The following is a 26,402-nucleotide window of genomic DNA, read 5'->3' on the forward strand; positions in this document are numbered from 1 at the left end:
ATGGTGTGGCACTGGCAAAATTCATATAATTGAAGGAAGGATGAATGGAAAAATGTACCGAGACATTCTTAATAAATATCTCCAGCCATCTACCAGGATGATGAAGATGAAATGAGGGTGGACATTCCATCGAGAAAATTATCCCAAACACACAGTCAAGGAAACTCTCATTTGGGTTTAGAGAAAGAAAGTAAAGCTGCTAGAATGGCCCAGCCAATCACCTGACTTGAATCCAATAGAAAATCTATGGAAAAGATTAGAGTTCAAGAGGCCCATGGAACCTTCAAGATTTAAATACTGTTGGTGTGGAAGAATGGGCCAAAATCACACCTGAGCAATGCATACGACTAGTTTCTCCATACAGGAGGCGTCTTGAAGCTGTCATTACCAACAAAGGCTTTTGTACGAAGTATTAAATAAATTTCAGTAAGCGTGTTCAATACTTTTTCCCTGGGTCATTCCATTTTATTCCACAGAACTTAATTTCTGAACTTATTTGCATTGTTTTCTTTGTATGTATGGATTACTTTGGTTGTTGTGTTGGGTAACGACATCTGGTGAAAATGTCATGTCAACAGCACCTTTAGAAATATATTTACTGAGAAAAATGATGATGTGTTCAATACTTATTTTACCCGCTGTAATAAATAAAAAGAAAATTGATAGAATATAAAAAGAATAGAGCAAGCTAGTGTTAGAGTCTTTTTTTTTTTGCTTTTGTTAATTGCATAATAAATAAAAATAGAACAAATAGATAGAATACAAAAAGATTAGAGAAGCTAGTGTTTTTTTTTTTAAGAATAAAAATGGATGGAAGAGATCATCTCCAGGTTACGTATGTAACCATGGTTCCCCGAAGGGAACGAGACGCTGCGTCGAGACGCTGCGTCAAAACGCTACAGGAAAGCCTCCAGTGTGACCACGCTCTGAATCACATGTGTAATCAGTTCAATGGATGGGCGAGACGTCACGTGCGGGGTGACGTAGCGACCAGGAAGCATAAAAGCACGTGCGGTGAAACCGCCGTCAGCTTCTAGGAGTGAAGCAAGCGCTGGCAAGGATGCCGGAAGTATGGCCCTGAGACGCAGTGTCTCGTTCCCTTCGCCTTGAGCATGCGAAGCGGGTTTCCCCTCGGTGCGAACCCCTTGGTCTTAAGCCACCTCTAGCAGGCCAAAAGTAATCACATTGGACGCGGCTGCCATCAGACCCAGCAGTCTGGAACTGCTTGACAGTGAGTGACCGGCCTTCTCTCACTCTCGCGACGAGGATCGATCCGAGCAGGAGACATACGTGCCTACATCTTGGTCAAATCCCACACCACGCCCAGATAAGTGGTTCTCTGTACTGGAGAAAGCACACTTTTCTTGGGGTTAAGTCTTAACCCCAGCTCTTTCGTGTGAGCGAGAACGACATCTCGATGTCGAACTGCCATCCGCTTTTGCCCCCAAAAGCAAACCTCAGGAACTTCCTGTGATGAGGAAGGATGGAGACATGTGCATCTTTTAGATCGATCGTGCCAAACCAGTCCGAGGACTTGATCTGAGACACGACTTGTTTGAGTGCGAGCATGCTGAACTTCAGTCGTCTGACTGAGCGGTTCAAATGATGCAGATCTAAAATAGGATGCCACCCTCATCCAGGGGAGGCAGTCTGTCATAACCTTTATCTTCGGCACCGTCGACTGATGTGAGGGCGGACGAAGATGAGGCACGAAGGCGGGCCGAGTAGGGGGCACGCCAAGACCTGGTGATCTCGTCGTGGACCTCCGCAAAGAATGGAGAAGCTCGTTGTCGTGGGGCCTGACTGCGCCCCGGCAAGAACCACTCATCCAGGTGGCTGTGGGTGGGCTCCTCCGACGGAGACGACTCCAAACCCAGCTCCTCCACCACTTTAGACAGGATGCGGAAAAGCTCGGGTGGGCGCGAGGGGCGGAGTCGCTCTCTGAAAGGAAAGCTTTCCGCAAGCGCAGAGAGGCGAGACTCATATACTCGCAATGAGAACATTCCGTCTCAATGAGTGCTGCTTCAGCGTGGGCGGCGCCCAAGCATGAAACACACTCGCCGTGTTTTGCCCCCTCGGAGGAGTGGACGCTCCACCCTCAAACGGTTCAGAAAATCTGGGAGATCTTCGGCAGGGCAGAGGTCGACCTCTTCGCCTCAGAAGACAACTCTCATTGCCCAACTTACTTTTCGAAAGACAGGGACGTGTTGGCCTACGACTGGCCCAACCTCCTCTTTTACGCTTTTCCCCTGATCGCTCTGATCCCACAGGTGATCAGGCGAGTAGGGAACAGAGACGCTGTTGGTGGCCCCACTCTGGGAACCAGCATTGGTTTGCAGAGCTGTGCCGGCTGCTCTCGGCAGCACCGTGGCCCATTCCCCTGAGACGGGACCTCCTCTCTCAGGCGAACAGAACGATATGGTACCACCAGCCCGAGCTGTGGGCTCTGTACCTTTGGCCTCTCGATGGGAGCTTGCGAACCTCCCCGAGAACGTGCTAAACACAATCTCTCAGGCTAGAGCACAGTCTACAAGACGCCTCTACGCCCTTAAATTGTCTGTCTTCTCCGCCTGGTCTACAGCCCGCGGCGCAGACCCAATCTCATGTGACATATATTTGATATTGTCCTTCCTGCAAGAGCTGTTGGATAAGGGCCATTCCCCTTCCACGTTTAAGGTCTATGTAGCAGGCATAGCAGCTTCTCACGCTCCTATAGCTGGCCAATTGGTGGGCAGAAACAACTTGGTTGTTCATTTTCTGAAGGGGTCTAGAAGGCTCAACCTGCCTCGCCCCATCACTGTCCCTACATGGGATCTGCCCACGGTGTTGAGGGCTCTGAAGAGAGCCTCCATTTGAGCCGCTACAGTCCATTGACCTTCGTCCCCTGACACTTAAGACTGCTCTGCTTCTAGCATTAGCATCGGTAAAGCGTATGGGAGATCTGCAGGTGCTATCAGTGAGCCCCACCTACCTCGAATTCGGGCCCAACGACTCTAAGGTCGTCCTGAAACCAAGGCATGGCTATGTACCTAAAGTGCTCTCTACTCCATTTAAAGCACAGGTAATAACTCTATCGGCGCTTCCTCCTTCGGAGCAAGACCAAGAGTTGAATTTACTCTGCCCCGTCAGGGCACTGAAAATCTATGTTGAGTGTTCCTCCCCGTTCGGGTAGTCGGATCAGCTGTTTGTGTGCTTCAGTGGCCGCACCAAGGGTTGTCCGGTTATGAAGCAGAGACTTTCCAAATGGATAATCGACGCTATTATGCTAGCATACACTTCTTTGGGCCTTCAATGCCCCATGGGAGTAAGAGCCCACTCAACTAGAGGCGTTGCTTCTTCCTGGGCTTGGTCTAGCGGTGTGTCCATTGCAGAAATTTGCGGGGCTTCCCTGCAAAATATTTGGTCCCTCTGGGCCCCCTTGGGTGCTTAAGACTGTAAAGTGTTTGATAACTTTATTTCTGAATACTTTATTTATAATAAATGTAAATATTTATATTATATTATAAATATATTATATTATACATATTTAAATAAATATTTTCCTACACTCAGTGTCAAAGATGGTTCTTTAAAGGTTATTTTCATGAAGCTCATATGCTGAGAGGGTTCTTTTCATTAGAATTTAAAGTTCTTTTTCCCGCCTTTTTGGTTTTCAAATCTGTAACTGTCAAAGCCACATCATTACTGGTTTTCTGGAGCTCAAGACAGACTGTCAACTACTCTCAATAGGTAAATGATTTATTTCTTAAAATTTGTTACAATTTTAACTTTCAAATACTGATTAATGAAAATAAACTGATATTAAAAAGGTATTTATAACACTAGGTCCTACATAGAACTTTCAAAGCACGGTTCTTTATAGAACCTTATAAAAAAAGGGCTCTATTCAGCACCAAAAAGGTTTCTGCTATTGTTACAAGCCAAAGACCCTAATTTGGTACTGTTTAGAACCATTTTTCTTAACTTAAAAGTTATTTTTCAAAGCCTGATAAATGTTGAAATTGTTCGCAGTTATACTGTAATGTGAATGTGTATAATGTTAAAAAAATCTATTTCATTATTTTCATAGAAACATCAGTAGCAGTATTAGTATCAGTGATACTGGCCTTCATTCATAAGTTGCAATTAAACAAATATTTAAAATATACTGTCTTTAAGTTGTTTCTACATTTATTTGGAGAGTAACTGTGAAATTATTACAATATCAAAAATATTTGTTAGAAAATGGCACCACCACTTACTCCAGCTGAGATGCAGCGTCGCTACAGAGCAAAGAAAGATGCAGACCCTGAAAGGAGAGAAAAGTATCTGCAGAAAGAGAGAGAGAAATGGCAGCGAGACAGAGAGACAGGGAAAAAGAAACGAGTGGCAGACCTCAGCGAGCGCGAAAAGCGTGCCTGACGAAAAAAAAAAGAAAGGGAAAAGAAAGAGGCAAAAGCCAGAAAAAAGGCCAGGGCAGCGATAAACTCTAACCCAGCAACCCCTACTTTGCCACTGGTTCTAATTCAGGAGGTAGAGTACTCAAGGTCAGGAAATCTGTGTAGGATTATTGGTAAAAGTTTAGAGTAAGTTCCATTGTTTCTGCTCAAAAGACATTAATTACATACTGTGTTGTATTGTTGTGTTTTAGGCAAAGACAGCAAGGTCAACGTCAGAAAAGTAGAAATAAAAAAAAAAGACTCCAAAGAGAAATTGAAAAGCTTAAAATTACCCTTGTTAAAGAAAAAGCAAAAAAAAAAGAGAAATACAAGAAGAGGTGGCAATGGAGTCAGACAAAGACCAACGGTGAGGGCCAATTCCCTCATGCACAACTTGCCAAAATTGCCAAAATCTGTTGATCCTAGCACACACAGAAAACTTCTGTTACAGGCCTCTATCATTGAAGAACTAAATAACAAATACAAGAATACAAAAAGAGAAAGTGAGAAGCAGATGATTGCAAAGGCCACCACAGGCAAGATAATAAAAAAAATATAGGTTACAGAGGCTTGCTCAGAAGACCCTTGGATTTTCTCAGAAGAGAGCAAGACTGCAGGGTGACATCTCCTTGTTTCAGTGGACAGCAAGGTACAGAGCAACTGCAAGAGAAAAGGTGGTATCATTTTTCTTGAGGGATGATGTCAGCCGAATGACAACGGGTAAAAAAGAAACAGTCACCCAAAAGAAAAAAAAAAGATACAGAAGAGGCTGCTGACTGACACACTAAAAATCCTACACAGGAAGAAGTTCCAATCTGAAAATAGTGACCAGGTGTCATATTCGCTTTTCTGTACCCTTGGGCCATTTTGGGTTGTAACACCCACTGAAAGTGACAGGAAAACCTGTCTATGTAAAACCCATGAAAACATCGGGTTAATGGCCAGTACCCTGTTTAAATGTAGGCTTTTATCCTCCAAAAACCTTGAAGAGATGGCTGATGCGACAGTGTGCAACCCTGACTCAAAAGCCTGTGCATACGGCGAATGTTTAAGTTGCCGCACTACTGCTGTGACCATGGTGAGACCTGTCTCCAACAATGCCATTTTACTCAATCAGTGGTCAACCGAGACATCCGCATCCAATAAGGAGAAGGCAGCAATAATAACTGTCAAAAAAGAACTGACCAAGACTGAGGATGAAGTTGTTGATCAATTCCAGGAAAAAATTGTAAAATTCAAGCAACATCTATTCAACATACGTTGGCAGTATAAGGCCTACAGGCAAGTTAGAGAAGATCTCAAGGACAATGAATGTTTAATTCATGTGGACTTCAGTGAAAACTATTTGTGCAAATATGCAAATGAAGTGCAGTCTGTCCATTTTGGGGAATCCCATCAGCAGGCAACCCTGCACACTGGCGTATTATATACAGCAGCACAGAATCCTATAGCATTCTGCTCCATTTCCCCTTCACGGAAACATGATCCACCGGCAATCTGGGCACACCTGGATCCAGTCCTGGATATGGTCCAGTCAAGGTTTCCCCAGGTGACTCGGCTCCACTTCTTCAGTGATGGGCCGGCAACTCAGTACAGACAGAAGGGAAACTTCATTCTTCTTTCCACTGAGCCCTTCAAAAGAGGCTTTGATGTCAATTGGAATTTCTTCGAGGCCAGTCATGGCAAAGGGGTGCCGGATGGTGTTGGGGGGACCCTGAAGTGGTCAGCTAGTGTGCTTAGGAGAGGACATCCTTGATGCAGAGGCGCTCTTTAACAAGCTTAAGCTCCAGGAATCGGTTGTGGAGCTGTTCTTTGTCAGTGAGAACAGTGTGGAGGAAAAGGTGAAGGAAATGCTGTTGGTAAGTGTAATTTTATCGCGGTAATTTTGTCTTTAATTTCAACTAAGAACAGTATTACAAGTAAAAAAAAAAAGTGTCAAAAAAAACCTACACTCACCTGAAAAAACAAACAAACAAAAACAAGCAAACAATAGGAAATCTGATGAAACAATGAAAATTAATTTAATACAAACTTAAGAAAACAGAATATGGACAATTGTATTCTCACCTCAGAAAACCGAATAAAAAGAATTCCACATTTACCTGAGAAAAAATAATTAAGTATAATACTCACCTGAGAAAATAAATGAACAACAAATGATTTTTTTTTTGTAGGTGCCCCCCTTAAACTGCCGTGAAGGGAACCATGAAAATCTATCAGGTGATCAGTACCTTGTCAGGGAAAATCCAGTACAGAGATATAACCTGTCTCTGCCAAAGAGAGCAGGCAGTCATGGACTGTCCATGCTTCAGTCTCAAGGAGGCAACCCTTCATGCTGATGTGGGATTGAATTTAAAATCAAAGGTTCCAACAACTTCATGGCGACCAGAGGTCATTACCATCGATCATGTTGGCAGGTGGTGTATGGTGAAATATGATGATGACCACTACCCTGGCATCATCATGAATGTAGAGGATGACAACATACAGGTCAACTGCATGCATCACAATGGCATCAATAAATTCTTCTGGCCGGGCCCAAGAAAAGACATCAGCTGGTATGCTGACAATCAGATAGTGTGCCTGATGAAAGAACTGCAGGCCCTCAATAAAAGGTCTTTCACGAGTTCACACTTACATATAATGAACAGAGTAAAGGTTATGCATATTTGGCATGCTGTCCGGGGAGAGGGCTCCGAGCTCGGTCATTACTCTCGAGACCGGGGTACTCCCCCCGTCCGGGGAGAGGGGTCCGAGCTCGGGTCTAAGCCTGGACCCAGAGTGCTCCCCCAAAGATGCAATTAGTACGGGACAGCAGCCAGAGAGGAGCATTGATAACCCTCCAAAATTGCAAGAACTTGAAATATTTCCATAAACTGCGTGAAACTTATGTCTGTTCCGTCTGTATCATCTCGGTGAGGTTTTATACATGCACACTAAGGCTAATGTAACGCTTTCAGACATTTCAGTGTGGATGATAAACTTTGGGGGGAAAAAGTTTTTTTTATTTTTTTTTTTATTGCTTTAAAAAAAATGGCATCAACATCCGTTTATGAACAAACTTTAGCCAAGAAAACCTGCTTTTAGCTACTTCACCTGAAATTGTATTAATTTGCAACGCGGCCTGCGCCGCTAGCGGAGGCAGCCTCAAAGTCGTCTGCTACGAGAGCTGGAGGCCCGGCTGCGTACGGCGCTGTGGCCGGAAGAGCCGCGGTGAAAGGCTGAGCCGCAGTGGGAGGCGAGTGAGGCTTTGCTGCGGTGAGATCTGGGGCGCGGCCCAGGCTCGTTGAAGGCCTACTGCTGCTGCGACAGCGCTCGAGGAGAGGAGAGCTTGTGCGGTACGATGGTGGTGTCGAGCTCGGGGCTTTGCACGGTCTATTGGCTAGAGAGTGTGGCTATAGGTCTCTTCGTTGGACGGGAAATTGGGTCTGTGATAAAATGGCAAAGGGAGCGAACCGAATGTTGAAAGACTAGAGATAATGGAGGTAAGGCTGCTTTGATTATTTATAGAGGTTCTCTCTTGAGCTGATTGGATAGATGGTGTAATTACTGATGATGAACTGGCCGTGTTAATTATCTGCGCGTGCTCCTCCCGAAACTTGTTAATAAAACATCACTTACAGGTAGATCAAGAAACATGGAGGTACCTAAAAGAACAAATGTAGCCAAACCACAAAAAATGGCATCACTGTCCATTACTGTTCCTTCTTGTGATGGTTTTTGAGTTTATTTGTTAATCTAGTTGATGTAGCCAAAACACGAAAAAGGGCATCACTGTCCATTACTGTTCCTTCTTGTGATGGTGTTTGTTTGTTAATCTAGTTAATCCAAATGAATTATAACATCTTTATTTTTAATCAAATATAAATAAAAAACAATTTATTATGTCTGTCCTCTCTAATTTGTAATTATTTCTCTAGCCATCTGAACAGAGAATTGTTTTGCCACCATGATTGATTGTGATAAGGAACCACATAGCTATTTTTTGTTTCCCCAAAGGAAATATTGTTTTGAAACAATATTATATAGGTGCAGTTCCACACATTACAGATGGGAAACCATGCAGGACAATGACGGAAAGCTTGTCCACCGTTAGAACCTTTTAACACTGGTGTTCCACCCTGTTATACTCCGTTCCACCCTGTTATGCTCCTTTCCACCCTGTTAGACTAGTCATTTTAAATAATAATTTGACAGCAACGTTAAATGTTTGGCATACTTTTGTTTTATTTTGTGAGGTGAGGAGCACTAACAGCATATATATGTTTTTGAGCAAAATGTTTGTATTATGTACCACCCTATTGGCAAAAATGGGAACAAAAAAGTACCTGTTCTTAATAATCAAGACATATTCTATTCATCAATAATTGTTTTGTTATTGTTTTGAAAATAAAAAAATAATAAGATGGCATAAGGGACATATACTATCCAAGAAAAGCTCATTATTGTTTAACATTTACATTATTAACATGTTGTGATAACTATCTATATGTCCCTAACAGGGTGGAATATTTTCATGGCCAGTGTCTGAACAATCTACCCATAATTATTATTTTCTGAGTCCCCGAGCTTGACCAATATGTATTCCTAATAGTTAAGCATGTCACTATTTTGGTAGAATGCAAAAAACATAAAAATCATGTACCTTTTTTTCCAACACGTATGAAGCCAAAATGTTACCGCATACCAGGAATGACCCAATTATTACATGCGTACAAGGTTGGAAGTTCAACAAATCAGTCAATATACTACTGTGATTGTAGTTGTTAAATAAAAATGTCATTCATGTTAATTCATGCATCACCTAATTTCATCGTAACATATAGGCCTGGCCTACAGAAAAGAACATTTATGTTTAATCTATCTAATATTGTGTTGGTCATACTATACAATTATTTATAGCTTGTCTTTGTTGAATAATACAGAACATAAAGAGCTTTAAAAAAATAATTGCATATTAAATCGCAATCGCAATATTGGTAAAAAAAAAATCGCAATTAGATTATCTTCCAAAATCGTTCAGCCCTAAATTCTATTGATCCACATGAATCATAGATTTTGTAATCCAAACTGATACCAAGAAGAATATCAGCTCTGTTGTTGATTTCTTTACTGGCAAATACCATTGTCTGTGCATTTTGAAATTCTCTGAGGCTCAAACTAAAAATAAAATAAAATAAAATAAAAAATAACAAATGACAATGAAAATGCAAAAGGTAAGACAGGTCTCCTTACGCACTCACCTCTTGCATTTTGCCTGCTCTGGTTTAGAAGTGAATGTGGGCATCATTTCCTCCCAGCTATTGTGGAAGGAGAAGATGCCACCAATTGTTACATCCCCATCTCTTCTAAGCTGAGGGATGTCAGGAGGCCCCCATAACTTGCATGGAGGGTCGGCTGCTCTCACTAGTGTGAACAGAAGTCGTGTGTAAGAACCCCATTCTAAACCTTCAACTGGCTACAAAACCTCTAGTGCTGTTTTATATAACAGCTGTTTGATCCCAATCCACTGAATTTAATGCTGTGGGTGTTTCTTGGTGAACTGCATATTTGCTTAATTTAAGCCACTGAGAAAACAACACACTAAATAAACTAAACGTATCCCTCATGTACTGTTCAAAAACAGGTAACTTCCTGTATCGTCCAGGTCAAATTGACCCATATTGGATTCAATGTAATTCCAAAAATTACAATATGAAAAAACAAACAAACATACAATCAAGTACAATCAATAAACTTTTAATATCAATACTTTTCACACATTACAAAGAATAAATATCTGAATTTATGATTTATAAAAATGTTTTTAACCCCTATTTTTGACTACCACTCCCCCACACCTGTGGGATGTTTGCGATTACACATTTTTTAACGATGATATCTTGGGCTGCGTTTACACTTGGCATTAACATGCGACCTGTATCCGGATGTTGTCCACATACACTTTGAAAAGACAAGTGTAAACGCACTTCTGATCGGAATTTTATCCCATCAGCGTGTACTGGTCCAGAGGTAGTCGAGGACGCATTGTGATCGGATCTCAGTGTAATGTAAACGCAATCCAGCCATCGTGTCTGCAGTCACAGGTCAACATCCCGCAAAACGCCGCCCCTTCTCTCACGAACTGTCAGGAAAAAAAGACAGAGAACACCCGTGTGGAGCGCTAGTGAGACTCCTACACTTATCTTTGATTTGTAAAATGTCCCGCGACCTAAAATGCTTTTCAAAAGAAAACCCACCACTTCATGTTGACTTTGCACCGGGCCATTCTCTGCAGACTTATTTAAATATCGCACGGGAAAGACAGATCCGATCGGTTATTCGGATAGAAGTTGATGTTGCCAAGTGTAAACGCGCCCTGTTCTGATTGACTGATGATCTGATCTGATCTGCTTGATCGGATCATGGTGATCGCATGTTAATGCCAAGTGTAAACGCAACCTTGGTAAAGTAATCTTGACAAACTATATATAATTTGAAAGGTTTTGGACTCTAGTTTTCATATTTGGTGAATGACTATAGATTCTCCTTTTGTGATATGGTGCCAAACACACTCTTATTCTGAAATATTGCATGTTTATGCATGTTCATGACCCTAAATGTGAAAAAAGTAACAACATTTCAAGAAAAACAACATGAGTTGAATCGTATTTCAGATAGATTGAAAAAATAAAACATACCTCATTTTTACCATCTGTGGCTCACAAAATATTTTTTCTGCATTGAAATAAGTGGGGAAAAGCACCTTTTTAGCTTCATAAGATAGTAAAAAAAAAAACTAAAACAACAAAATCTAACCAATAAATGCTATTATTTGGGGTCTGTAGAGTTGCCTTAAATAGACGGGTCAAATTGACCCGGGAACAGTACGAACGCAACGTAACAAAAATGTTTGTGGACATGTCAAAACACATCAACGTGTTGAAACTTTGCATTCAGCGTGTTGTAAATGAAATTTAGCTTATCTTCTTGCCTAAATCCAGTATAAGAATTTTGAAAGTGGTTTAAACCCACATAAAATGTAACCCTAAAGCATCCTAATTATATCAAAGTCAACATGACAATAAATAAATAAACAGATAAACAATGCATAGGCCTATATGGTCATCAGCCAATAATGTCCCTTTCAGGTATTGTGTTTATTGTATGCTTTTTTTTTTTGTATCCATAGAATATTAATATTTTTTGCCACAATATGCAACAGTGCCAATACAACAGGGAACAATGTGCTATTTACTGTATTCCATGATGCAATGCACCCAGCTTGACATTATTCTTACAGTGTGATAATAAGGATTGGACTGGAACTTATACTGGTCACAACGTTTAATATGTATTTATTTAGTTAGTTTGCCTGACACATTATCTGTTTGGACTGCCAATGTTGACAGTTAAGGTAGACTCAACATGTTGCGTTTAACACCATGGTAAACTTCTGTAACAACGAAGTCACATAATACAATTAAAAATGTTTATTTCCACACTTTTTTTTTCACATAGCACATAATATTTGAATATGAATATGAATATTTTACATATATCATGTAATATGTTCACACAATATATGAATATGAACTGTTTTCAAAAAGTGTGATACGTGGCCCAGTAGCCAAGGATGTCCCAATACCTGAGCATGTGAATGAGATCTAGACTGGTGGGTCACACACATGTTGATCAATATCTATCACTTTGCTGCTAACTCATTTGTGATTATGATGTGTCTTAAGTGTTTGTTGTTGAGGTTACTATATAAAATAAACTTTACATTAAAACAAAATTAGTATATATTATTATATTAAATATTAAAATTAGTAGTAAAATGATTAGTAGTAGTAGTAGGTGGTGGTGGTGCAGCATGGCAGCCTCCATTAGGGGGCGACCTGCTCTATGTAAAATAAAACAGCTTTTTTCTTTCAAATGTATTCAGTTTAAACATATTTCACAACATTCATTCATTCACTCACTCATTCATTTAGCTACCAAACTAAACAATCAAAGATTGCAGTAGTAGGGCAGACATTGACCTTGACTTTAAATAATTTGGACAAATTGTCAGAATAGTATTAATAAAGTTTAAGAAAGAAAGAAAGAAAGAAATGTCTTTGGAACAGTGAACCCTGTGCAGTATTATGAGGCAAAGCTGTGCACATATTGTGCTTTTGTGTATTCTATTAAAAACATTAACCCTCCACCAGTCATCCGCAAACTCTTTACCCAGCTCATATTCCCTGGCACTTTTAGCAATAGAGTAATCCTCTGAATCTATAAGATGACAATACATCCTGAAAATAAGTGCCTTTTGAGATGTATTAAACTTAAGAAAATCTGGTGGAAGTAAGGTTGGAAGTAAGGAAAGAGCAGTGCCTCAAAATAACAGGTGGGACACTGGTGGCTCAGACTTAGAGGGCAGCATGGCATAACTGTAGAAGGAACTACCCAATCACACAACAATTTTAACAGCTTTAGTCTTGTTTATTTTCATCTGTTTTGTGAAAATTTATTATTTCAGATATTTTTGTCTTCTCATGTTGATTTCTTTACACTTTAATAACTATTAATGGATATCATTTGACATCTTTGTCATAACATGCTTTTTAGTGTTCATTTCAGGTCTCAGTAAAATTACATAGCATTTTGGCAGGAAAATACAGAATAGTAAACCAAAGCTAGAGACCAAAATGGCAAATATCTCCACAGCGACAATCAATTTTCCAGGAGAACTGACATATGCTGGGATAAACGTGATCCATACAGCACAGAATATAAGCATACTGAATGTGATGAATTTAGCTTCATTGAAGTTGTCTGGCAGTTTTCGTGCCAGAAAAGCTAAAACAAAACAAAGGACAGACAGGAGACCAATGTAACCAAGCACAGTCCAAAAACCAATAGCTGAACCTAAATTACATTCTAAAATTATCTTTTCCTGATAATGATCCATATTCATGTATGGAAATGGTGGAGATAATATTAACCAAAATGCACATATAAGCACCTGCAAAAGGTAAGACAGGTCTCCTTACGCACTCACCTCTTGCATTTTGCCTGCTCTGGTTTAGAAGTGAATGTGGGCATCATTTCCTCCCAGCTATTGTGGAAGGAGAAGATGCCACCAATTGTTACATCCCCATCTCTTCTAAGCTGAGGGATGTCAGGAGGCCCCCATAACTTGCATGGAGGGTCGGCTGCTCTCACTAGTGTGAACAGAAGTCGTGTGTAAGAACCCCATTCTAAACCTTCAACTGGCTACAAAACCTCTAGTGCTGTTTTATATAACAGCTGTTTGATCCCAATCCACTGAATTTAATGCTGTGGGTGTTTCTTGGTGAACTGCATATTTGCTTAATTTAAGCCACTGAGAAAACAACACACTAAATAAACTAAACGTATCCCTCATGTACTGTTCAAAAACAGGTAACTTCCTGTATCGTCCAGGTCAAATTGACCCATATTGGATTCAATGTAATTCCAAAAATTACAATATGAAAAAACAAACAAACATACAATCAAGTACAATCAATAAACTTTTAATATCAATACTTTTCACACATTACAAAGAATAAATATCTGAATTTATGATTTATAAAAATGTTTTTAACCCCTATTTTTGACTACCACTCCCCCACACCTGTGGGATGTTTGCGATTACACATTTTTTAACGATGATATCTTGGGCTGCGTTTACACTTGGCATTAACATGCGACCTGTATCCGGATGTTGTCCACATACACTTTGAAAAGACAAGTGTAAACGCACTTCTGATCGGAATTTTATCCCATCAGCGTGAACTGGTCCAGAGGTAGTCGAGGACGCATTGTGATCGGATCTCAGTGTAATGTAAACGCAATCCAGCCATCGTGTCTGCAGTCACAGGTCAACATCCCGCAAAACGCCGCCCCTTCTCTCACGAACTGTCAGGAAAAAAAGACAGAGAACACCCGTGTGGAGCGCTAGTGAGACTCCTACACTTATCTTTGATTTGTAAAATGTCCCGCGACCTAAAATGCTTTTCAAAAGAAAACCCACCACTTCATGTTGACTTTGCACCGGGCCATTCTCTGCAGACTTATTTAAATATCGCACGGGAAAGACAGATCCGATCGGTTATTCGGATAGAAGTTGATGTTGCCAAGTGTAAACGCGCCCTGTTCTGATTGACTGATGATCTGATCTGATCTGCTTGATCGGATCATGGTGATCGCATGTTAATGCCAAGTGTAAACGCAACCTTGGTAAAGTAATCTTGACAAACTATATATAATTTGAAAGGTTTTGGACTCTAGTTTTCATATTTGGTGAATGACTATAGATTCTCCTTTTGTGATATGGTGCCAAACACACTCTTATTCTGAAATATTGCATGTTTATGCATGTTCATGACCCTAAATGTGAAAAAAGTAACAACATTTCAAGAAAAACAACATGAGTTGAATCGTATTTCAGATAGATTGAAAAAATAAAACATACCTCATTTTTACCATCTGTGGCTCACAAAATATTTTTTCTGCATTGAAATAAGTGGGGAAAAGCACCTTTTTAGCTTCATAAGATAGTAAAAAAAAAAACTAAAACAACAAAATCTAACCAATAAATGCTATTATTTGGGGTCTGTAGAGTTGCCTTAAATAGACGGGTCAAATTGACCCGGGAACAGTACGAACGCAACGTAACAAAAATGTTTGTGGACATGTCAAAACACATCAACGTGTTGAAACTTTGCATTCAGCGTGTTGTAAATGAAATTTAGCTTATCTTCTTGCCTAAATCCAGTATAAGAATTTTGAAAGTGGTTTAAACCCACATAAAATGTAACCCTAAAGCATCCTAATTATATCAAAGTCAACATGACAATAAATAAATAAACAGATAAACAATGCATAGGCCTATATGGTCATCAGCCAATAATGTCCCTTTCAGGTATTGTGTTTATTGTATGCTTTTTTTTTTTGTATCCATAGAATATTAATATTTTTTGCCACAATATGCAACAGTGCCAATACAACAGGGAACAATGTGCTATTTACTGTATTCCATGATGCAATGCACCCAGCTTGACATTATTCTTACAGTGTGATAATAAGGATTGGACTGGAACTTATACTGGTCACAACGTTTAATATGTATTTATTTAGTTAGTTTGCCTGACACATTATCTGTTTGGACTGCCAATGTTGACAGTTAAGGTAGACTCAACATGCTGCGTTTAACACCATGGTAAACTTCTGTAACAACGAAGTCACATAATACAATTAAAAATGTTTATTTCCACACTTTTTTTTTCACATAGCACATAATATTTGAATATGAATATGAATATTTTACATATATCATGTAATATGTTCACACAATATATGAATATGAACTGTTTTCAAAAAGTGTGATACGTGGCCCAGTAGCCAAGGATGTCCCAATACCTGAGCATGTGAATGAGATCTAGACTGGTGGGTCACACACATGTTGATCAATATCTATCACTTTGCTGCTAACTCATTTGTGATTATGATGTGTCTTAAGTGTTTGTTGTTGAGGTTACTATATAAAATAAACTTTACATTAAAACAAAATTAGTATATATTATTATATTAAATATTAAAATTAGTAGTAAAATGATTAGTAGTAGTAGTAGGTGGTGGTGGTGCAGCATGGCAGCCTCCATTAGGGGGCGACCTGCTCTATGTAAAATAAAACAGCTTTTTTCTTTCAAATGTATTCAGTTTAAACATATTTCACAACATTCATTCATTCACTCACTCATTCATTTAGCTACCAAACTAAACAATCAAAGATTGCAGTAGTAGGGCAGACATTGACCTTGACTTTAAATAATTTGGACAAATTGTCAGAATAGTATTAATAAAGTTTAAGAAAGAAAGAAAGAAAGAAATGTCTTTGGAACAGTGAACCCTGTGCAGTATTATGAGGCAAAGCTGTGCACATATTGTGCTTTTGTGTATTCTATTAAAAACATTAACCCTCCACCAGTCATCCGCAAACTCTTTACCCAGCTCATATTCCCTGGCACTTTTAGCAATAGAGTAATCCTCTGAATCTATAAGATGACAATAAATCCTGAAAATAAGTGCCTTTTGAGATGTATTAAACTTAAGAAAATCTGGTGGAAGTAAGGTTGGAAGTAAGGAAAGAGCAGTGCCTCAAAATAACAGGTGGGACACTGGTGGCTCAGACTTAGAGGGCAGCATGGCATAACTGTAGAAGGAACTACCCAATCACACAACAATTTTAACAGCTTTAGTCTTGTTTATTTTCATCTGTTTTGTGAAAATTTATTATTTCAGATATTTTTGTCTTCTCATGTTGATTTCTTTACACTTTAATAACTATTAATGGATATCATTTGACATCTTTGTCATAACATGCTTTTTAGTGTTCATTTCAGGTCTCAGTAAAATTACATAGCATTTTGGCAGGAAAATACAGAATAGTAAACCAAAGCTAGAGACCAAAATGGCAAATATCTCCACAGCGACAATCAATTTTCCAGGAGAACTGACATATGCTGGGATAAACGTGATCCATACAGCACAGAATATAAGCATACTGAATGTGATGAATTTAGCTTCATTGAAGTTGTCTGGCAGTTTTCGTGCCAGAAAAGCTAAAACAAAACAAAGGACAGACAGGAGACCAATGTAACCAAGCACAGTCCAAAAACCAATAGCTGAACCTAAATTACATTCTAAAATTATCTTTTCCTGATAATGATCCATATTCATGTATGGAAATGGTGGAGATAATATTAACCAAAATGCACATATAAGCACCTGTATAAGTGCAAAGTTAAGAACACAGAGTTTTTGCTGCAAGGGCCCAAACCATTTCATGACATTACTTCCTGGAAGTGTAGCCCTGAAGGCCATTAACACAACTATTGTTTTCCCCAAAACACAGGAGATACAGAGGACAAAAGTAATCCCAAATGCTGTGTGACGCAACATACAGGACCACTCAGTGGGCCGACCAATAAAAGTAAGTGAACAGAGGAAACACAGAGTCAGTGAGAAGAGCAACAGGAAGCTCAACTCTGAGTTGTTGGCTCTAACTATAGGTGTGTTTCTGTAAATGTAAAAAATCAGCATGATTACTATTGTGAAAAAGACCCCAACTAAAGAAAACAATGCCAAAAGTATCCCCATTATTTCATCATATGAGAAGAATTCAATTTCTTTTGGGATGCAGGCATCTCCTCTTATATTTGACCACTGAGCAATAGGGCATTTGAGGCAATTAATAGAATCTAGAAAGAAGAAAATACAATTAAAATAATTAATTCTATTTAAAATACTAATCAAGCACTCTCTCCAATTTTGTAACAAAACACATCTTCAAATAATATATTTTTTTAATATAACAGACATTTCCATTATTGTTTCGTAATAGTTATGTACCTGTGTTGTTACTAATCTCTCCTGGAGGGCATAGTATACAATCATAACAACAGACAGGTTTTCCTTTCTGTACAGCTTTCCTGGTGCCTGGGGGACAGCTCTCACTGCATTTAGACACAGGCACCTGCACAATTCAAATACAAGAACACAAAAATTATTATATTTACTTCATGAGTTGTAATTCAAATATTTAAAAAAAGTGTGTGTATGTTTAAAAATGTATAGAAAAATCTCTACCAGATGTCTTCCTTCTCTCCAGACTACCTGAACATTATTCATGGAGAACCGCTGACCTTTAGGCAAAGAGGCATCGTAATAGCCAATAGTTTCCACCTTCATTTTGCCTTTATTAACACTTTGTAGATTGATCAGCTCATATCTTGCTGGTGAGTCTCCGTTGTTATCAAAAAAGACATTTTCACGCCCAGCTGTTGTGAAATTTATAGACTGCAAGGAATTTAAAACCTTCAGCAAGCAAATTAAATAAAAATGTTAGTGTCTTCAGGCTAACTGATTGAAGTATATGTGTAATTTGTGACCCTGGACCACAAAACCAGTCATAAGGGTCAATTTCTCGAAATTGAGATTTATACATCATCTGAAAGCTGAATAAATGGTTTGATGTATGGTTTGTTAGGATAGGACAATATTTGGCCGAGATACAACTATTTGAATATCTGGAATCTGATGGTGCAAAAAAATCAAAATACTGAGAAAATCTCCTTTAAAGTTGTCCAAATGAAGTTCTTAGCAATGCATATTACTAATCAAAAATTAAGTTTTGATATATTTTTACGGTAGGACATTTACAAAATATCTTCATGGAACATGATTTTTACTTAATATCCTAATGATTTTTGGCATAAAAGAAAAATCGATAATTTTGACCCATACAATGTTTATTTGGCTATTGCTAAAAATATACCCAAGCGACTGGTTTTGTGGTCCAGGGTCACATTTATTTTATTCTGGCAAAAACATCTGGTCTCACCTGCCAAGGCTTTATTTCGACAAGTTTTAGACAGGAGGAATTAGAATTTAAGCTTTTGTTTTGATCACACGAGAGAAGATTATTAATTGCATGAGCTACTGCATAAACGGCTTTATATATATTGTTTGAGAATCTTAAGTTAGTCAAGTCAGTGAAAGAGTTTTGCACATCCCTCAAGTTCTCAGAGCCATTACATGTCTTTCTTATTTCACTTGGATTCAAAGAACAGTCAAAGACATGCTCCCAAAAGTCTTTGAGAAATATGCTGCTAGGAAACTGAGAGGGGTTAACTTCCTGTAGAAAAAGGTCTAAACCAGGTATTTGAGCATTGCGGACAGTGAATCCTATAGATCCAATGAGCAAAGTGTGACCGTTGATATCAGCTAGAGAGTCATCTGTGATCCAGGCATCACTTCCGATCCACTGCAGTCCTGTAATGTTCTGCTTGTATAACTCATCCACCAGTATCTTGATCTCTCTGTGCGACATGAAAGCCATTATTACCTTAGATGTTGAGGTTCTGATAATATTCACAATTCGAATTATTTCATGGTATAGACTGGTACTTTCAAAGGCTTCTGAGTATTCAATACACACTCCTTCCTCATTAGCAGCCTTAATAAAAGTGGTTATTCCATTTATTCCATAATCATTTTTATTGCTTAATGCCCCCACCCACATCCAGCCAAAATGTCTGACCAGCTGGGCCAGTGCTCTGCTTTGATAGTAATCACTGGGAATAGTTCGGAAAAAGGAAGGGTACTCCTTTCTGTTGCTCAAACAAGCACATGTTGCAAAATGACTAATCTGTAAAGACAGAGATAGTGAAAAGATAAACATTTATAAAAAAAAAAAAAAGATACATGAAAGTATTTTCAAATGTATTGATTTAGTGTCCTTATTTGAAATTTCCACATGGAAACCTTTAATTATAACTACACATAAAAAAAAATTATGAAGATAAAACATAGCTTACCACTGGTATATGAAATCTTCCAACAATCTTCGCAAAGCTCATGGTTGGTGTTGATCCAGAATGTCCAATAATGGCTTGGACTGTTGGAGGTTTAGTGCAGTTTGCTCCTGTTTCTGACTGATCTAGACCATTTACTAATGTCATCACAGCTCTTAGTATGTCTGTGGATCCACAGTCATTGTAAATTTTATAGCCCAGTTTAATTCCAGGGATAATGTCTGTGTCCCTGTTTATTTCATCTATTGCAAACATCATCGTGTGAGCAAACTTGAATTCCCTGAAACTGAAACTTTAGGGAATTTTAGTCAGGCATGCTGTATTTTTACTGAAGAGGATTCAGCACAACAACAATAAATGTAAAAAAAAAAAAAAAATATAAACAAATTGAGAAAATTGAGAAAATGAAACCATGGTACTAACACATACATACTCTTTGCATGGACGTATTTCCGGCATTTTTGTCATTTTTGTTATGTAGCCATCTTGTCCGGTGCGGAAGGAAAATACACCCCCAATTATCAGGTCTCCATCTTTCTCCATTTCAGGCAGCACCCTGTGCCCCTGTGGTGTGCAGTCAGGCTTTTCTGCCTGGGTTATCAGGACCATCAAAAGCAGCTGAAGTATCAGCATGGCAGTTCTGGTTCCTGCCTGTTGCCGACCACTGAGAAAATGAAACCATGGTACTAACACATACATACTCTTTGCATGGACGTATTTCCGGCATTTTTGTAAAGGACTCTATGTAGCCATCTTGTCCGGTGCGGAAGGAAAATACACCCCCAATTATCAGGTCTCCATCTTTCTCCATTTCAGGCAGCACCCTGTGCCCCTGTGGTGTGCAGTCAGGCTTTTCTGCCTGGGTTATCAGGACCATCAAAAGCAGCTGAAGTATCAGCATGGCAGTTCTGGTTCCTGCCTGTTGCCGACCACTGCATTTATACAGTGTGAGAAGCCCAAACAACTCATGGCATCAGTTCTCTCAGGGGACTGAAAATACCAATCATAGTTTATTCTTCTCTAAGCAGTAAATTGTTTTGCTTTTGCAGCCACTAATATTTCCTTCTGTAAATTAAAAATTTGTATTTATTTATTTATTTACTTGCTTGCTTGTTTGCTTGCGCAATAAGTGCCAAATTTGGATTTGTGTGCTAATAGAACTACCTGATGTAAAATGCATAGAAAACAGTGAAAAGTTAATTAAATAAGTCCAGCAATTTAATCTTAGGAATTCAACTGCAATCAAATATCAAAATGAATACTACAATTACCACCATAAGATTAGTTCCTTTCAGCTGCGATCCATGAGAGAATTTTCAAGGGTGACTGATGTGTAAATTAATTTTGATCAAATCTGCTATCCATACAGTACAGCAATATATATATATATATATATATATATATATATGCATTTTATTTACTTACTTATTTGCAAGATAAAATGCTCATGGAAGAAATCCCCTCTTCTTTATCCCAGGACATAACGATATCATTAAACACCCATTGTAACTGATGTGTTGTGTGTTTCTGATACATATTTAATTGTTATATAAAAGACATTTCACTTTGCATTTTATTTATTCATACCTTACCATATTTACAAAATTGTAATAAAAGGTATTTTATTGCATAATAAATTCACATATGTTAGTCTGCTGTCTTAGTTTGATGCCATTTTGCCCATCATATGCTTTTTGGAATTCTTCTCCGGTTTAAGTAAAATCACATAGCATTTTGGGAGAAAAATGCAGAAAAGTAAACCAAAACTTGAAGCTAAAATAGCAAATATCTCTACTGCCACAGTAAACTTTCCAGGAGAGCTTACATAAGCTGGAATAAAAGCAATCCACACAGCACAGAATATGAGCATACTGAATGTGATGAATTTGGCTTCATTGAACTTATCAGGCAATTTACGGGCCAGGAAAGCCAAAATGAAACACAAAAGAGCAAGCAATCCTATATAACCCAGAACAGCCCAGAAACCTATAGATGAACCTACATCACACTCTAAAATGATCTTTTCCTTGACGTAATTTAGATTTTTAAAGGGAAAGGGTGGAGATATTGTTAACCAAAGCACACAAATAAGCACTTGTATAAGAGTGAATCCAAGAACACTAAGTCTCTGTTGAGGAGGCCCAAACCATTTCATAACATTACTTCCTGGAAGTGTAGCCCTGAAGGCCATTAAAACCACAACTGTTTTCCCCAGAACACAGGAGATACAGAGGACAAAAGTGATCCCAAACGCTGTGTGACGCAACATACAGGACCACTCAGTGGGCCGACCAATGAAAGTAAGTGAACAGAGGAAACACAACATCAGTGAAAACAGAAGCAGGAAGCTCAGTTCTGAGTTGTTGGCTTTCACTATTGGGGTATTTTTATATTTGAAGAATATGACAGCAATTATCATTGTAATAAATGTACCAACAATAGAAATCATTGTAAGCAAGATTCCCATGATTTCCTCAAAAGACAAAAATTCGGTCTCCTTCTCAACACATCCATCCTTTTGCAGATTTGACCAGAAGTCTTGATGGCACCGCAGACATGTTACAGAATCTGTATGAAGTGCAATAAATAAAGTAATAATAATAATAATAATAATTGACAAATTTAACGTTTAATGTGAAATTATTACATTAATGTAGCTTTGCCTAGTTGTAGCTACATTTACTCAGTTTGTGTATTTATTTATTTATTTATTTATTCATGTATGTATGCATGCATTTTACCTGTAGTGTTACTGATTTCTCCCTCTGTGCATGGGATGCAGTCATAACAACATATAGGCTTTCCTTTCTTCACAGCCTTCCTAGTGCCAGGGGGGCAGCTCTCACTGCACACAGACACCGGTACCTGTGACAAATATTTCAACTTTATACACTGTTGAACATATTATTGTATCTATACAATGATAAAGTTAATCATCATACACAGTTGACTTTTTATTATTTATTTATTTATTTATTATTATTATTTATTTTTTTATTTTATCCTCACTTTTGTTACATTATTTGCCCATACAATTGAATCCATATTCACTGCCAAACAATCTTTCACAGGAAGAGAGGCATCATAAAGCCCAACAGTGACAAATTCATCATGTTTTTTTTTACTTGGTTGCCAATTTATTACTTCATATTTTGCCACTGCTTCACCATTCTCATCAAAGTAAACCTCCTCACCATCCTTGGTTTTGAAACGCACCTTTTGCAGGTGTGTCAGAAACTGGGGGAAAAAAGAAGGAGAGAGAGAGAGAATTTTTTAAATGTTAATCAGTCATTGACCAAAATGTTTAATTCAATAAATTATATGAGCTCATTCTAAACTTAGTGTTAACCCACTGTTAAAGGATCAAGCTGTTTCTTTGAGGCACATTTTTCCTTGCAGCCCAGAAGATTATGAAGTGTATGAGCAACAGCATACACTCCTTTGTACACATTGCTGAAGATGGGCATGAGTGACATATCTGTAAAAGTGTTTTGCATCTGGGACAATTCCTCTTTGCCTGTACATGGAGTTGTGAACCTTGAATCATTCTTGGTCGAGTATTTACACTGAAATAGGGCTTCCCAGAGCTCAGTAAAAATGACACTTCCTGAAGACTTAAGTGGCTTGATGTCTAGAATAAATTCCTTTAGACCTGTCACTTGTGTTTTGGGTATAGCCAGACCAACTGCCCCTTGTAGAATGTGATGCTTATCCATACTGGCAATGACTGAATCAGAGATCCAACCCTCAGTACCTACCCACTGGTATCCAGTAATATTGTATTCAACAAATTTATGCAGCAGAACCTCCAAGTCCCAGTGCACAAGAAATCCCACAATCACTCGTGAAGTAGAGCTTTTAATCTGCTCAATTATCCTTATTACTTTATCTTCAGGGTAGGTTCTGAAAAATGGGAGAGAATATTCCAAACAGATACCCATCTGTTCTGCCATCTTCGTGAAAGTGGCCATACCATTATTACCATAATCATCATCCGTTCTTATGGCTCCCACCCAGGTCCAGCCAAAGTGCCTAACCAGTTCTGCCAGTGCTCTACTCTGGTAGTAATCACTCGTAATAGTTCGAAGAAATGAAGGATATTTGGTTTTGTCACTGAGACACTCACAGGTGGCATAATGGCTGATCTAAGAGACAATTAAATAGTGTTTTATCTTATTTTAAGTAATCATGAGTGGCTTACATTTCTGAATGAAATGATTATTATTTCTTTTATAAACAATATTTTGATAAAATAACTTGACTGTACAGTCATATTGTAAATAGTTTTCAAAAAGAGTAATTAATACCATTGGAAGTTTAAATGGTCCAATAGTTTTTGCCATCGCCATGCATGCTGATGAGGTTGTGTCTCCTAGTATGGTTTGCACATATGCTTGCTTGGTGCAAGGTCCAGCTGAGGAAGCGTTTTCATGTCCATTAGCAAGAGCCATAGTCACTCTAACAGCCATTGCCATCGAACCGCATGTATCATAGATCTTGTAGCCTAATGAGACCCCGGGTAGCAAGGTGGAACTGTTATTGATTTCCTCCACAGCGAAGAGCATGGACTGCACATACTGGAAGTCTCTATAATTAAGACTTGGTTGAGAAAAAAAAATATTCAAGTGAATCATTACATTCAAGTGAATCTTAAAATTATATTCAAAAAAGTATATATTCTTACAATTATATTTTACTGAAACTGTTAGCTATGTATACATACATTTTGATATATTCTGATTCAGATGTTGCCTACCTGATGCAATTCAGTGGAGGTGGTGTAACAGAATATGTTATTTGTCTGATCTCCCAGCTGCTATGGAAGGAGAAAACACCTCCAATTATGATGTCTCCATCTTTCCATAACTTAGGGTATACAGGCTGTCCTTGCAGAGTACAGACAGTTTCGTTAGCTCTGGTAAAAGTAATGATGGTCATTACTACGTGCATGAGTGCAAAGAATGACTCCATCCACCCATTGAATATATGCTACTCAGAGACGTACCCGGTATGATATTGTAATAGGCAGAACAGAAAGGATTTTGCGATATTTATAGCGATGAAAGGAACTAAACCTCTATGGGAAAATTACATAGTTGAACCATTAATGAAGGAGGTGCTCCATCCTGACATTATTATTATTATTATTATTTTATGCATTTATGTATTTTTGGTCAGTCTAGCCTTTTTTGATTGTTTGTTTGTTCAATAATTGTTTAGAAAGTGGAGGTTTTTGTCATTTGAGCAGTAAACTTTATTTACAGTCTTATCCTTTTGTTTGTTGAACATAACCAAAAAAGCATAATTAACTTGGCTGAAATCCTTTCGTGATTGTACTATATACAAATATTTGCTAGGAAACAAAGAGATACAAATATTTACTATATAAAAATATTTTACAAAAAAAAAATAAAAAGTAAATTAAATCCACACAGACACTACATTATAGGGTGAATTCACTTAAATTATATACAAAATTTAATATAAGGTGTCCCCAAAATGTGCCCCCAAAAATGTGTCTTGAAGTTTCAGCTCAAAATAAAAAAAAAATGCCCATTTTGTATTGCTCTCTGAACATTGTCTTATGATAAGTGAATGGAGAATTGTATCCGTGATTCTGCAATAATTTTTTATCATGTACCATCAAAATATATGCAGTAGAGGGATGATAATAATAATAATAATAATAATAATAATAATGATGATGTGTAATAATAATAATAATAATAATAATAAGCGTATTACAGACAAATCAGTTTAAACTTCTGATATATGGGCGCACACATCCAAAGCACGTGCACAAGGTGGCTGTCACAAGGCATGTGAGTACTAAACTAAGTTCTATTTCATGTCTTATTGTGCTTAAAATGTCAAATACACACACGGTTATGTCAAAAACACAAAATTTTACATAAGCACAGTCAGTTATGTCTGTGAATGTAAACAGGTGGGAAAGAAATTGCATATTTATATTAGATCTGTTAATTAAGAGCAGGGCCGTAGCTGGGCTTTTTATGCAGTGATTAAAAGCAATCTGAAGCGGACTGTATTTTGAGATGTTTAAGAGCTGAAGACTGCCCCAACAATCATAAAATAACACCAGAAATTGCATAATTTTTCTTTTATTAGCTGAAAGCAAAGGCACGCTACATTCACGCGGAGGCTTCAGTCTGTTGTGGAAAAGCAGAGGCTGACAACGAGCGAAAACGGGCAGAAATATTTGCACGCTATCAGTGTGCGAATTATGGGAGTTTAATACATATCTACATGAATATGTGCCCCACTTCTAGAAAACCTCGCTTATTCAATAACGTACATTTACTGCATGGACGGGGCAAGAACAAAGTATAAGCATTTAAAATGCATGTATACAGTTCAGTTGAAAGCTTACCCATTTTGACTTGCTGTTAATGCTATTAAATTGAATGTAAGAAACAGACTGCCTGCTTAAATGACCGCAATGTTAGAAACAACAACACCAAAATAAGAGCTTGTGCGATGAAAGTTGCGTTCGTTACTATATAGAAACAGTCGGCTCACGAAGCGTTTTCTTTCAGAATTTTCATAGGATAAAAGTAAAAACGGTTGCAATATAAGACCTTTAAAATGTATA

At 38.2% G+C, this 26,402-nt stretch overlaps 2 protein-coding genes and 1 pseudogene across 2 annotated transcripts; all 3 read right to left on the reverse strand.

Annotated features, from left to right (window-relative positions):
* LOC107702175 (extracellular calcium-sensing receptor-like) overlaps positions 1-2,003 on the reverse strand; it is a 7,405-nt pseudogene extending 5,402 nt beyond the window's left edge.
* Positions 2,004-16,760: 14,757 nt separating this feature from the next.
* On the reverse strand, positions 16,761-20,074 carry LOC107702176 (extracellular calcium-sensing receptor-like). The gene is made up of 5 exons (XM_016504420.1): positions 19,793-20,074; positions 18,817-19,623; positions 18,063-18,290; positions 17,826-17,949; positions 16,761-17,674 (listed from the first exon to the last, which is right to left on the reverse strand). Exons 1-5 carry the CDS (start codon positions 20,045-20,047, stop codon positions 16,761-16,763), a joined length of 2,328 nt encoding a protein of 775 aa, XP_016359906.1. The 5' UTR covers positions 20,048-20,074.
* A 1,375-nt stretch (positions 20,075-21,449) lies between these two features.
* On the reverse strand, positions 21,450-24,760 carry LOC107702191 (extracellular calcium-sensing receptor-like). Its single transcript, XM_016504431.1, has 6 exons — positions 24,546-24,760; positions 24,097-24,388; positions 23,143-23,934; positions 22,799-23,026; positions 22,531-22,654; positions 21,450-22,357 (listed from the first exon to the last, which is right to left on the reverse strand). The coding sequence occupies exons 1-6, from the start codon at positions 24,758-24,760 to the stop codon at positions 21,450-21,452; spliced, it is 2,559 nt and encodes an 852-aa protein (XP_016359917.1).
* Between the last annotated feature and the right edge of the window lie 1,642 nt (positions 24,761-26,402).

This window comes from Sinocyclocheilus anshuiensis, unplaced genomic scaffold (assembly GCF_001515605.1).
Source record: "Sinocyclocheilus anshuiensis isolate Anshui unplaced genomic scaffold, SAMN03320099.WGS_v1.1 scaffold618, whole genome shotgun sequence".
NCBI lineage: Eukaryota > Metazoa > Chordata > Actinopteri > Cypriniformes > Cyprinidae > Sinocyclocheilus > Sinocyclocheilus anshuiensis.

What these genes read in the sequence shown, in the direction of transcription:
- LOC107702176 (XM_016504420.1), bottom strand. Translation starts at nt 20,047, where the DNA reads ATGATGTTTGCAATAGATGAAATAAACAGGGACACAGACATTATCCCT. An exon ending in GAAGATTTCATATACCAGTG is followed by an intron (nt 19,624 to 19,792) that starts GTAAGCTATGTT and finishes CTGTCTTTACAG; the next exon opens with ATTAGTCATTTTGCAACATG. An exon ending in GGAGAGAAGGAAGACATCTG is followed by an intron (nt 17,950 to 18,062) that starts GTAGAGATTTTT and finishes TGAATTGTGCAG; the next exon opens with GTGCCTGTGTCTAAATGCAG.
- LOC107702191 (XM_016504431.1), bottom strand. Translation starts at nt 24,760, where the DNA reads ATGGAGTCATTCTTTGCACTCATGCACGTAGTAATGACCATCATTACT. An exon ending in CCTCCACTGAATTGCATCAG is followed by an intron (nt 24,389 to 24,545) that starts GTAGGCAACATC and finishes TTCTCAACCAAG; the next exon opens with TCTTAATTATAGAGACTTCC. An exon ending in GACCATTTAAACTTCCAATG is followed by an intron (nt 23,935 to 24,096) that starts GTATTAATTACT and finishes ATTGTCTCTTAG; the next exon opens with ATCAGCCATTATGCCACCTG.